Below are 12,894 nucleotides of genomic sequence, written 5' to 3'. Positions count from 1 at the left end.
TTGCAGAGATGCCCACTTCAGAGGTGATCAGGGGAAAAAATTACAAGACCAATCTGACTTTTTGCCTCTCAGATGACAATGAAACGTTTCCTTGCATAGTCTGTTTGAGATCAAGGGTAGAAACCATTACCCTATGCAGTGTGGAGAGGGTAATGGCAAGTGTTCTTTTGAAGAGCAATGTGGGAGTATTCACAAAAGTTTTAAAGGATGCCTTCTCTTGATACTGGATTGTAGAAGGCATCTGATAAAACCCTTCACACGTGAACAAAAGTGCCTCCACTTGCTGATCTACTTGCAGAAAAGAGCAAAAAAAAAAAAAAATCAGAGGAACTGGAATATGAAAATTCCACAATTAAAACAGGACTCATATAGGCCACCTTGGGTTTTGACTGCACACCTGAGAGGCATAGACATGAAGTAAATTAGGGACAGGGAAGGTGGACGGAGCTGGGAGGCAGGGGCAAGCCTCACCCTCAGAGAGGGACAGGATTTCTGTGGATTCTCTCCAGGGACTCAGCTTCTTCTCTTGGGGTCTCAGGAAATTTCTGTGGTAGAACTTTCTTCTGCTGCTCTTCGTGCATGCAGAACAAAACACATCAGCTGTCTGGATGTCCCTGACCTTCCTGTCTACACCAGTGAGGGGACCAAGAACAGTCCTGGAGCCCACTCCCAGCCCTTGCTGTGGGGTGAGGGAGGCGGTGCAGCCCCTGGGAACCGTGCAAAGGCAACTCCTTCTGTTACCTCAGAGGCAGCCCCCTCTTCCAGGAAGCGCCCATTGCCTACCGTGGTTTCAGCATGAAGTGCTCTCCTTTAGATTCTGCTGCTTCTCCGTCAGCCATAAGCCACATCCCAAGATACGCCCTGGCCCTTCCCCCTCCGCGATTCTCAGGGCTAGAGTGAGCTCTGAGGGCTAGCCCCTGGAAGGCACGGAGCTCTGTCTGCTTCTCTTGAGTCTTCCTGTCTGCGCCTGAGGTGGCTGTGCAGGAAGAGTAGAGGGGGAGACACAATCTCCTGGGGTTCCGTTGCCCGAGCATCGTTCAGAGCTTGTGATTCCTCACCTCTGTCTTGGTTCCATCTCTCTGTCAGGCTGGTTCAAGGACCCTGGAGTCTCCAGGTCCTGGTGCTCATGGGTTCCTGGTTCTCCTTCTTATTGGAGCCTAAAGGCTGCAGCACAAGGGCCCCACTCCAGCACTTCACGGGGCACCCCCTGCTGCTGGCCATGTGCCCAAAGGCCCCGCAGTTCCTGCGCTTCACCTGTGGGTGGAGAAGGAGGGTGGTCAGTGAGTCAGCAGAAATCACAGCTTTCAAAGGTTGATATAAGGAGAGAGATTTGGAGTAGGATATCAGTGTGGGAGGAAGACCTGTGGCCCATCGGGTGCCAGAACACTCAAGATATTATGGTCCTGCTCAGGGCCCAATTTAGAAAGGGATCTGAGAGGAAGGAATTTAGTGTCTAAAGGTGACAATTCTGAACTGGATTTGAGTATTGGACAAACACCGAACTGGATACGACACAAGTAGGGAATAGGGTTGCTCCTCAGAGGATCTGAATGGGCCAATCAGCTAAACGAGGACTTCACGAACCAGGCCAGCCTTGGATAAGTAAGAAGTCCTGAGTTACAGACACAGCACTTTCCATGTGCAAACCCACTCTCTGGGGTCCAAGAAATCTCCTGGTTCTTGAAACATTGAAGCCTCCGCTTACCGTGGTGTCCTCCTCTTCTGGTAAGGGAGTCCTCCACTCCACTGGTCCCTTCTGTAGCTTCTTCAGGTTCTGGGCTGGAGGGGGTGTTTGGGGCTGATGGTGGACGTAATGACCTGCCATCTGCCTCACATCCTTGGGCTTCTGGTCTTTCTCCTCTAGAAACTGATTGTTCAGCTTCCTAGTCACAAGAAAAGAACAGAAACAATATTTATGAAGACACAGAGACGGAAGTCCCGGGTACCACTACCTCTCTGTTTAGATGGGGGCTCCCTATTTGTCACACCCACGATGATGTGGTCTTCTCATGAACTGATGTGCACTCTATGTCATTGTGTGATCTTTTCCCATCATTACTTACTCCCGGAACAGGACACTGCTTAAGAAAAGACCATTTAGTATATAAATGGGGAAATTAGATTGGCAACATTGAATGCCTGATTCTGGAATCTTTGCCATAGAGCTACTTGAACAGTGCCTCCCTGAGAATGTCAAGGTAACTTAGGCCTGTGTTTTGGCTTTTTGTGAAGCCACTCCCTCCAAATTAAACTATCTACCGATATTTATCAAAGCCAATGGACAGGCAATAGCTATTCATTTTTTTCCCCATATGTTATCAGAAAACTCACAATTTTCACAGAACACACCTTGCTGAGAAAATCCACCAGTTTCTTTGCCAAAGCTTTGCAAATATTTGATATGAAGCCAATGAGCGCCTGTGAAAGAAATACATGACCCCAAAGCCTCATGCCGTATTTCAACAGTGGCATGCACAAAGCCACACAGGGACGAGCAATCTGAAGATACTTGTGCAAGCTCACACATATATGCAAATTCACACCAGGTAACTCCCAAATAAAAGCCCATGTACGGTGAGGGACACCCAAGTCAGAAGCCTCTAGGCAGCTCCAGGCAGAAATCTACGGTCCCCACCTGTGCCTTCTAGGGAATCCCTCCGGGCCATGCCCGCATTACTCCCTGTCGTTTGTCCTACCTCTCTTCCGGGTTTCTATGGCTCTGTGAAGCTGTGTGAGGCTGGTCCACTGAAGGCGGGCATTTCTTATTCAAGACACAGCAGGCACTTGGATCCTCTCCTGGTATCGGAGGAAACCGGAGCAGAACCTCCACAGTGGCAACTACAACCCATTTCTCTGTCATCATGTCAACCTGAGAGAAAGAAAAGAGAGTCAAGATGCAATCAGAGTTCTGCACACAGGAAGAAGCTTTGGGATAATAGAAGATAAACTCTCAATTTCCTGAGTTCTCTAATGTCATGCTAATCAGAGTGTAAAGGTTCTTTTCTCCAATCCCACAATGAGTTTGCTGATGACCTCCAAGTGCAAAAGGGCTGAGATGTAAGTATTTAGGGAAGGCTGGTGGTCCCCTGGTCAGAACTGAGGCCACATCAGTTGCAAATGCCCCCGCCCATCTGATCACTGCATGTCCATTTAGTTGGTCAGTGCCCATCTATCCATGTTGTTAATCACTGAATTTGACCCTTGGTCATGGGAGAAGAACCTGCCAGAGAAGTGACACTAGGCTTGGAGTCCACTTCATTCCTCCACATGTCACTTATCCAGCACCTCCTATAGTTACATCTGTTTGTGGAATCCCAAGCTGCTTTAAGAACTCTTTGCCCTGTTCTACTGAAAGCGTGTTGGGGTCCATCAGTGTGGGTACTGTCCTGGGGACTGTATTGCCCTCTGGAGGGTAGAAAATGAGACTGCTGAATTCTCCACATCCCTGGGATCTCCCACGTGAAGGATGCAATCAGGTCCCACCTCTCTTCTCTGCCCACCACCTCATCTTTTACCTTATATTCATACCAGGTATACATATCCTTCTACTAGCAACATAGTACCAATGTGAATGAAAATAAGGTGATAAATCAAAAAGAAGTTCCTGCACTTGACTGAACATGTTTCATCTGTATAAACTGCAGATTCCTTATGTAGAGACCTCACGTGATATACCATAAAACATTTGGAAAAATTGATCATGGAATTGGCCTTAAGGGAAACTCAATACATTAGAAAACTGGATATTTTATACTTTCTATTCCACCTTTGTCGTAATTTAAGAAATTAGATATAATTATATTATTTAATTTCTTTATAATATTCAGTATTTTTTAAACTATGAAAAAAATTCCTGGAAAATCTTGAAATCAAAGATGAACTTCAAATGGAAATCATCAAGAAGAAAACAAAAAATAAGCACTTTATGGCAAAACTTAGGAGCAGGGCAAAACGTGGGTTCAGGGGAAATTCCTTGGTCTAAATGGACACATTACAAAGAAAGGTAAAATTTACCGGAAGTGTCCATCATCAGCAATTAGAGACAAAACCCAAAAGATTACAAAAAGAAGAAAAAGACGGAAGTGCTTTAATCAAGAAATGAATTGGATCTAATACAAAAGTAAATAGAATGTAACGGGAAAAGATGTCATTCCTTTAAAAACAGCACTAGGCTATATCGCCACAGGCTGTCATAAAATAACCAAATTTATCATAATAGATTACGTTTGGAAAAAGAAAAGATAATTTTGCCATAGAAACAAGAAAGATAGGGTCAGGCAAATGCTGTATCTAACCTTGGGGAAATCATATTTGAAAATGTAGAATAAAGTATACTTTCCTCTTCAGATTTTATATTACAAAATCCAGTAGTGAGGAAGCAGTTTCCAACTATGAATTAGGGTAGAATGATTCTTGCCGCAACATTGGACTGGAAGCTTTACAGCTGAGGGCCTGCTCTGTTTTATTTATGGGTTTGGGGTCAAGATCCTAAATTTTAACTAGCTCCAAACAAGTTCTCATGAATACATTGGAATAAAAGATAAATTAACAAATCACTTAAAGTTTTCAAAGCCCCTCAGTCAAGGGTACCCATAACTTTCATCCACCAACCCACAGAAATCAGGGGCTGAGTGATCATGCCTTGGAAATTTTGACCTTTGTTTAAATCTTAACATTTTTGAAATATATTTTGAATCAGGCTCTGTGCCAAGAAATGCTATTAAACAATTAACTAATCCTTACCTCAACACCTAAAATGGCCCTCTATAGAGTTTTCCCACTCTTCTATTACTCCGGGGGACAAATCGAGGCCCCAAATAGGAATGGACACTATCCTGTGGTCTTGCTGCCTCTCTGTAGCCACTCAGATATGTGGACACCAGGCAAGCTCCACTGGAGACAGAGGGGTTTCCAGGATGATTGAAGAAGAGATGCCTGAGGAGAAGGTCCCTTCCGCTGGGCTCTATTATCCGTAGGGACACCCAGCACTTTCCCTCCTAATTCAATCATCTTAACCTAGTCACGTGATCCAGTCACCACTGGCTGTTCCCTCTGGACTAGATGGAATCTTTTATTCGGTGTTTACTTATCCTTAGCACTTTCATTCTATCTCCTACGTATATATCTGAAACAATACACTATAATTTGGTCTTTGTCATTACCAAGGATTTTTTAAAAATACACCTATAACTATATACTTTTAACAATATATATTGTGTTTAAAATATTAATACATATGTTGCCAAGGGGAGAGTTTGTGCATGTGTGGGGTCAGGAGGCATATGGGAAATCTCTGACCCTTTTACTCAACGTTGTTATGAGCCAAAAACTGCTCTAAAAAGTGAAGTCTATTTTTAAAAATATTTACGCATAGACCTGCTTGCTGGCTGATTCAGTCTGCATCTTGCAGGGGATGAGATAACTCAATCTCCCTGTGGCAAGGAGCTCAGTGGCAACCAAGACTTTGGAGAAGCTGACCTTCTGGGTGCCAGTGAAAACCAAGGTGAAAAATATTCTGGCTCAGCCAACATATGGAAATAACCTAAGTGTCCATCAATGGATAAATAGATAAAGAAAATATGAAATATATAAATGGAATATTATTCAGCCATAAAAATGAATGAAATCTTGCCATTTTAAGAATATGGATGGACTTTGAGGGCAGTTATGTGACGTGAAATAAGTCAGAGAAAGAAAAAACTGTATGTTCTCACTTATAGGTGGAATCTAAAAATAACAAAATAAAATGAGCTCATAGATACAGAGAACACATTGGTGATTGCCAGAGGTGTGTCATGTGGGCAAGATATGAAATGCATGAAGGTGATCAAAGGTACAAACTTCCAGTTATAGAATACATAAGTCATGGGGTGTAATGTACAGCATGGTGACTATAGTTAATAATACTTAATTCCTTATTTGAAAGTTGCTAAGAGAGCAAATTTCAAAAGACCTTGTCACAAGAAAAACATTTTCTAACTATGTATGGTGAGCGACATTACCTAGACTTATTGTGGTGGTGATTTTGCAGTATACAGAAATATCGAATCATTATATTGTACACTTGAAACTAATATCATGTTGTATGTCAATTACACCTCAATTAAAACCAACTTTTTTTTAAAGAACAGTCTGGCTCATTGTGTGCAGGGATGAACTGGGGCGTGTGGTGTCCCTGAGGGGCAGTGGGTCACACAAATTCTTCATTTATCCACAGAATCAGAGCCCAGCTCAGATGGGGAGAACTCAACAAGGTTGGACATCAGGTCCAGATTCCCTGATAGCACAAATGGGTTCCTGCTTTTTACCCAGAGGGGACCTGGAAGGAAGCAGGCATGCAGGCATGGGCAGGGAAGGAGCCGTTCAGCAATTGAGAGGGCTTTAGAGAGCCCAGAATCCAGGGAGCATTTGGGGATTGAGGATGGAGTTGGGGGACATTGAGAGAGAGTTTCAGAGACTCCCCCAAAACCAAGTCTATAACACTTCATGCGGTGAGGGCCTCCTCTCTGGGGACAGCAGGGGCATTTCTGAAAGCAGCCGGGGAGCGGAGGTCAGCGGAACCCAGAGGAGCTATGTTGGTGAAGCCCCAAAGCCTGGGCCTCCGTGACAGGCCCTGACGCTGGTAGGGGAGAGGTGCTGGGACTGCAGAGTTCTGGTGTGCACAAGACTCATTCGAACCTGTAAACCTGTCCTGAGGCCAAATGCCCAGCTACACGCTGCTGAGGGGGCAGCTCTGGGATGTTTAGGAGGCACCGTGTATTTGATGTGTATGGGTGTGCATGTGTGTGTTTATATCTGCATATGTAAATGTGTGTGTGCTCACATGCATGTGTGGAAGGGGGTGTCCACCATTATGGCACTAATCCCAGTCTTGCAAATTGAGATGCATTGGATAGTGGACCTGGATAAAATGCAGATTTGTTGGTAGGAAAAACCAAAGGGTCAATCTGAACTCCTACTTGATATTTCCCCGTGAATTACAAGAGCAGCCAGTGCTTATTCATGAAAATTCGGCAAAAAATAAGTGGAGAAGACCATGGTAACCAGCCACTGCTCTGGAATTGAGGAAGCAGAATTTGCTTCTCTCTTAGATAAAGGAATGGCATGTTAGACTACCTGATCTATTTTCTCTAAACTTCCAAATTCATTGGCATTGGGTGCTTCCATCATGTTCCTCCTTTCACTTTCTTTTTGAAAAGCCTTCTCAGGTTCTTTGGTTCCATTTCTCTGCTTATGATTGAATGATCGTTCAGCTCAGTGGTTAGGAAGAACTCACTTTGGGGCGGAAGAACTTGCCAGCACAGCAGAGCATCCACTGAGACCTCTAGGAATTGAAGATAGCCTCTACCAATCACTTCAGGGTCCCCCTGTAAATACTAATTAGAAACTTGTAATTGGTTTCGGTAATTAGCAACTTCGGAAAAAAAGTTTTTCCTAAATGTTCTCATCTCCCCGAGCCTTCAGTGTCACTGCCACTATAGGTGAAATAATAATTGCAGTTCCTGCGGGAGGTGAGGTCACTGCATCACTACCCCATATGTCAGGGTCTGGCTGCCTCCCTCCCTCCCTGTACCAGCTGCCAGGACCATCACACTGAGCTCACCACCCCGATAGCAGGACAGATCCAGGAGAATCTTTTCTATTTCAGTCTGAAGGCGAAGTCTGTAAGGTATGGACACCTGTCAGGAGTACATATAGGTGAGCGGTCATGTCGAAAAACGGGATTGTTCTGGGTTTGTAATTGATCTAGTGCCAAAGCGACACAGGAGGAGGAAGCATTCAGAAGCAAAAGCTGAGTTAGTAAAAAGAGATGGGGTTGGAGATTTTACACCAATCCCTGATAGCAACTAATGTGATTTAGTATAATCCACAATGAAAGTGATTGTTGGTGTTTACGCCATTGAAAATAAATCCTGATTTTTAAGGTAATTAAGACCTGTAGTTCTGAATCCAATTGCTTTCAGCCTAACTTACAGGAATCACAGACAAAACTTTTAGGATTGCAAGAGGTGTGCCTATAATTCCTTCGTGCATGTAAAGAAGACTAGGATAAAGAAATCTGTGGGAATCGTGTAATCTTATGAAGAAACAATGCATGCCAATGACAACTGTTGCAATAGAAAGGTTTTCTCTAATTCTGAGACTATCTTGTGCTTAATGGAGATGGTTGTGTCTCTACTGAAAACATCGTGGTCTGTTGCTTATGGTGAGAATCTTTTCTCTCTTGAAGCTAGGGAAACAACATTTAAGGAAAAGATCACTTTATAATAATGGGTTTCAGACAGTAGCTGTCGGGCTCAAATATATCCTGTGATATTTTCTCTAATATCAATCACAAATTCTATAGCGTCAATTTATAAAGCATACAATATTCACACATTAGTGTTTCCAATTTGCCAATGTCATATTTTAATATACTTCAGAAAACTTACCACATGGCTAATAGTTTATAATGAGCGATTGATAGATAAGTGTATGATCTAAAATTAGCAATCTTTTTAACCTTGCACATTAGTAGTCAATGTCCCATCTTTTAGGGCAAGACATGAGACTGTGAAAGGTGTCATTATACTTCTGTTCCTGGAATAAAGGCAAATGCCCAAAATGTTTTTGCTTTCTGTTTCTATCCTAATATTGAGTTATTTTTGCATTCCTTCAGTTCAGCCTGTCATGGGACAGGTTCCTGTAGGACAAAGCTGCAATCAGTGCATCTGCATTTCCATAAATCTCTAAAGCTTTATCCATTTTAATATTGGCCTATAGAATTGATCTTTGCTTATCATGGAAAAATGTTACAACAAAAATTATAATGTAATGTACTACCAAACAAAAATTAAATGACAAAGCTAAAAACAAAACTATATATAGAGATGATTCCAAGAACAGAGGCATCTAGCTTTCTTAGTATATCATAGGGGTGAAATGCGCTGCCTACAAACAACCCAGCCAGACTCAAGTCCACACTTTGCCCTCAGCAGGATATGAATTTAGACAAACCACTTATCTTCTTTATGTTCTCCTTGTCTTTAAGATGAAAGTAACAGAGGTGATGTCACATAGATTTGTTGAAAATAAGTTACCGCAGGTTTGACATTTATAGCAATGATTCATACATTGTAAGTGCTCTTCAAAGGTTATACATTCAACTCTTGAAAGTCTCATAATAAAATAGCAACTTTAAATGTTTTTCCTTTTAAGCTTTATTTATGTATAATTGATATACCAAAAATGGCACATATTTAATGTATACGTTCTGATGAGTTTGGACATACGCATACCTCCGTGATGCCATCACCACAATCAAGGTGCTAAACTTGTCCATCACTTCCAAAAAGTTCCTTGTGCTCGTGTGTGTGTGTGTGTGTGTGTGTGTGTGATTGAGGTAAGAACACTTACATGAAATATATTCTCTTAAAATGTTTTAAAGTGCACAACACTGTGCTGTTAACAATAGGCACTACATTGTACCACTCATCTCTACAACTTACTCATCTTGCATAACCAGAACTTGACACACATTGAACAGCAATCCTCCATTGCCCCTTCTCTCCAGCCCCTAGCAACCGCCATTCTCTTCTCTCTTCTGTGAATTTGATTGTTTTAGATTTCTCATATAAGTGGAATCATACAATATTTTTCCTTCTGTGACAGCTTATTTCACTTAACTTAATGTCCTCTATGTTCACCCGGGTAGAATATCCTTCTTTTTGAAGCTTGCATAATACTTTATTATACGTGTATACCACCTTTTCTTTATCCATTCATTAGTCAATGGACATTTCAAAATTATTTCCATACCTTGGCTATTGTGAATGATGTTGTAATGAACATGGGCATGCAGATATCTCTTTGAGATCTTGATTTAAATTCTTTCAGATATATACCAAGGAGTGGGATTGCCTGATGATGGAATACTTCTATTATAATTTTTTAAGGAATCTCCACATTGTTTTCCATAGCAGCTGCAATATTCCATATTTCTACCAATCATGTATAACGGCTCCAAATTTTCCATGTCCTCACCAATACTGATTCTCTTTTGTCTTTTTTGGATACTAGCCGCCCTAACAGATGTGAAGTACCATCTCATTGTGGTTTTGATCTGCATTTGCCTGACAATTAATAGTGTTGAGCACTTTTCCATATACTTGTCAGTCGCTTATCTGTTCTTTGGAGAAATGTCTATTCAAGAACTTTGCTCATTTGTTAATTGGGTTGTTTCATGTTTCTTCTGTTGAGTTATAGGAGAGTCATATACTTGGCATATTGACCCCATATTGGATAGGTGGTTTGCAAATATTTTCTCCCATTCAGTAGGCTGCCTTTTTGTTTTGGTGATTATTTCCTTTGCTCTGCAGAAGCTTTTTAGTTTGATGTGGTCCCACACGTCCTTTTTTGGATTTGTTGCCTGTGCTGTTGGTATCATATCCAGGAAATTGTTGCCAAGACCAATGTCAAGAAGATTTTCCCCTTTGTTTTCTTGAAGGGGTTTTACTGTTTCAGTTCTTACGGTTAAGTCTTTAACGCATTTTGAGTTGATTTTTGTGTATGGTGTAAGACAGGGGTCTAATATCATTCTTTGACCTGTGGACATCCAGTTTTCCCAACACCATTTCTAAGGAGAAGCTAATGAGAAGTGGAGACTATTGCTTTCAGTTGACATGATACATGAAGCCCACGCCTCCTATTCCCATGCAGGATCCTCTGGTTCTGAAGACAATTCACGGTGTCTAGAAACTGGCAGAATGGCCTCCAGAGATTTGGTTATAGGAATGCTCTTCTTAATCCAGACCGTGGTTGGAATCTTGGGGAATTTCTCTCTTCTTTACCATCATCTCTTCCTTTACTTCACTGGGTGCAGGTTAAGGTCCAAGGATCTGATTCTTAATCACATGATTGTAGCCAACTCCTTGACCCTCCTCTGTAAAGGAGTCCCGCAGACAATGGCAGCCTTCGGGTGGAACCATTTTCCCAGTGACCTTGGGTGTAAACTTCTTTTCTGTCTTCACAGAGTGGGCAGAGGTGTGACCCTTGGCACCACCTGCCTCTTGAGTATCTTCCAGGCCATCACAATAAGCTCCAGAAACTCCAGGTGGGCAGAGCTTAAAGTGAAAGCTGTCAGTGTCATTGTCATTTCACTTTTCCTGTGCTGGATCCTGCAAATGCTGATAAACGTCATGTATGCCGTGTTTGTGAGTAGCAATTGGAGCAAGAAAAACATCACAAACCAAAAACATTTTGGATACTGTTCTGCTGTTCGTCATGACAAAACCAGAGACTCATTATATGCAGCACTGCTATCAGTCCCTGATATTTTCTGTTTTGGGCTCATGCTCTGGGCCAGTGGCTTAATGGTTTTCATCCTGTACAGACACAAGCAGAGAGTCAAACACATTCGCAGGACCAACATCTCCCCTAGATCCTCCCCTGAGTCCAGAGCCACCCAAGGTATCCTTGTCCTGGTGAGCACCTTTGTGTCTTTTTACTCTCTCTCCTCCATCTTTCAAATTTGTATTGGTATTTTTGATAATCCAAATTGGCTGCTGTTGAATATCTCAGCCTGGATTAATGGATGTTTCGCAACTGCCTGCCCATTTATTCTCATGAACCGTGACTCCAGTATGCCCAGGCTCTGCTTTGCCCCTTTGAGGATTTCAAAACCCCCTAAACTCATAACAAACAAATAAATTGTATATTTTGGCACAGTGTTGCATCATTTACTCAATCATCCCCTGAATTGCATGCATAATTATGCAACAACCACCTTTTGAGAACGTGGTAAGCAAGGGAGAGTAAGCTTCTGTTCCCCAAATAAACAATAAATAGTAATAGTAAATGTAAGTGAAACCTCACATAATTATTATGAAAATACTTACGTAATTGAAATTTTATTCACACTTTCAATGGAGAAGCTCAGAGTCTCTGCAATAAAAAATAAATTGTTCCTGAAACAAATCTAGAGGTCGTGGGGAAATCTTAGAGTGTGTAACTTTTAATCTGCCGTATTAAATCTGTCCAGAAATTAACTAAGAAGGGAATTGTTGGAAAAGTTACAGGACAAAATGAAACGTGAGATGGCAATTCAAGAAAGTGAAGAGGGGCCAGCCCCGTGGCTGAGTGGTTGAGTTCACGTGCTCCCTTTTGCTGGGCCGGGGTTTCACCAATTCAGATCCTGAGTATGGACATGGCACCACTCATCAGGCCATGCTGAGGCGGCATCCCACATAGCACAACCAGAGACACTCACAACTAGAATATACAACTATGTACTGTGGGGCTTTGGGGAGAAGAAGAAGAAAAAAGAGAAAGTGAAGAAAAGAATTTTCTCAGGTAACAATTAAGTAGTGTGGGATGAAGGTGGAGTGCAAATTCAGGTTCCATTAGGAGCATTTTGGGCTAAGTTATAATATTTGAACTTCATCCCCACCCTGGAGATTGGGCAGTGAACTATTTCTATGCGATGACGTGGTTATTCTTTCTAATGTCCAGACCCCTGTAGGGACACAAACACACACACACACACACACACACATTACAGTTACCTCATTAGCATAACCAAGACACTCCTATGAAACAAATATAAATGAGCTCATGCTGATGTGAATAATTACTTGAATCAGCAAATAAAAGAGAGTGAGGTACGCAGATTCCACACAAAAAATGGCAAATGTTATATGTGGCTACTCAGTCATCTAGTTGGTGGAATTTAATTCAACACCCTGGCCCCAGCCCAAAAACACACCACACAGCAAAGTAACTTTATGGTGTGGAAGCCTCGTAAACACTCTATTAAGTAACTGATCAAAGTTAATATCACACGAGATAACACAAGTCAATTGCGTGAAACCTCTGACAGTGTATGCTGTAATGAGATGTGATGTTCTTCTCAGAAAC

The 12,894-nt window shown here is 42.1% G+C and overlaps 1 protein-coding gene across 1 annotated transcript; it reads left to right on the top strand.

The window, feature by feature from the left end:
- Positions 1 to 10,745: 10,745 nt before the first annotated feature.
- EQUCABV1R918 (vomeronasal 1 receptor equCabV1R918) lies at positions 10,746 to 11,687 on the top strand. Its single transcript, NM_001166862.1, is given in 1 exon segment — positions 10,746 to 11,687. A coding segment is annotated over 1 exon segment (942 nt).
- Positions 11,688 to 12,894: the final 1,207 nt, after the last annotated feature.

This window comes from Equus caballus, chromosome 10 (assembly GCF_041296265.1).
Source record: "Equus caballus isolate H_3958 breed thoroughbred chromosome 10, TB-T2T, whole genome shotgun sequence".
Taxonomy (NCBI): domain Eukaryota; kingdom Metazoa; phylum Chordata; class Mammalia; order Perissodactyla; family Equidae; genus Equus; species Equus caballus.
This window is presented reverse-complemented; position numbering and strand designations above follow the sequence as displayed.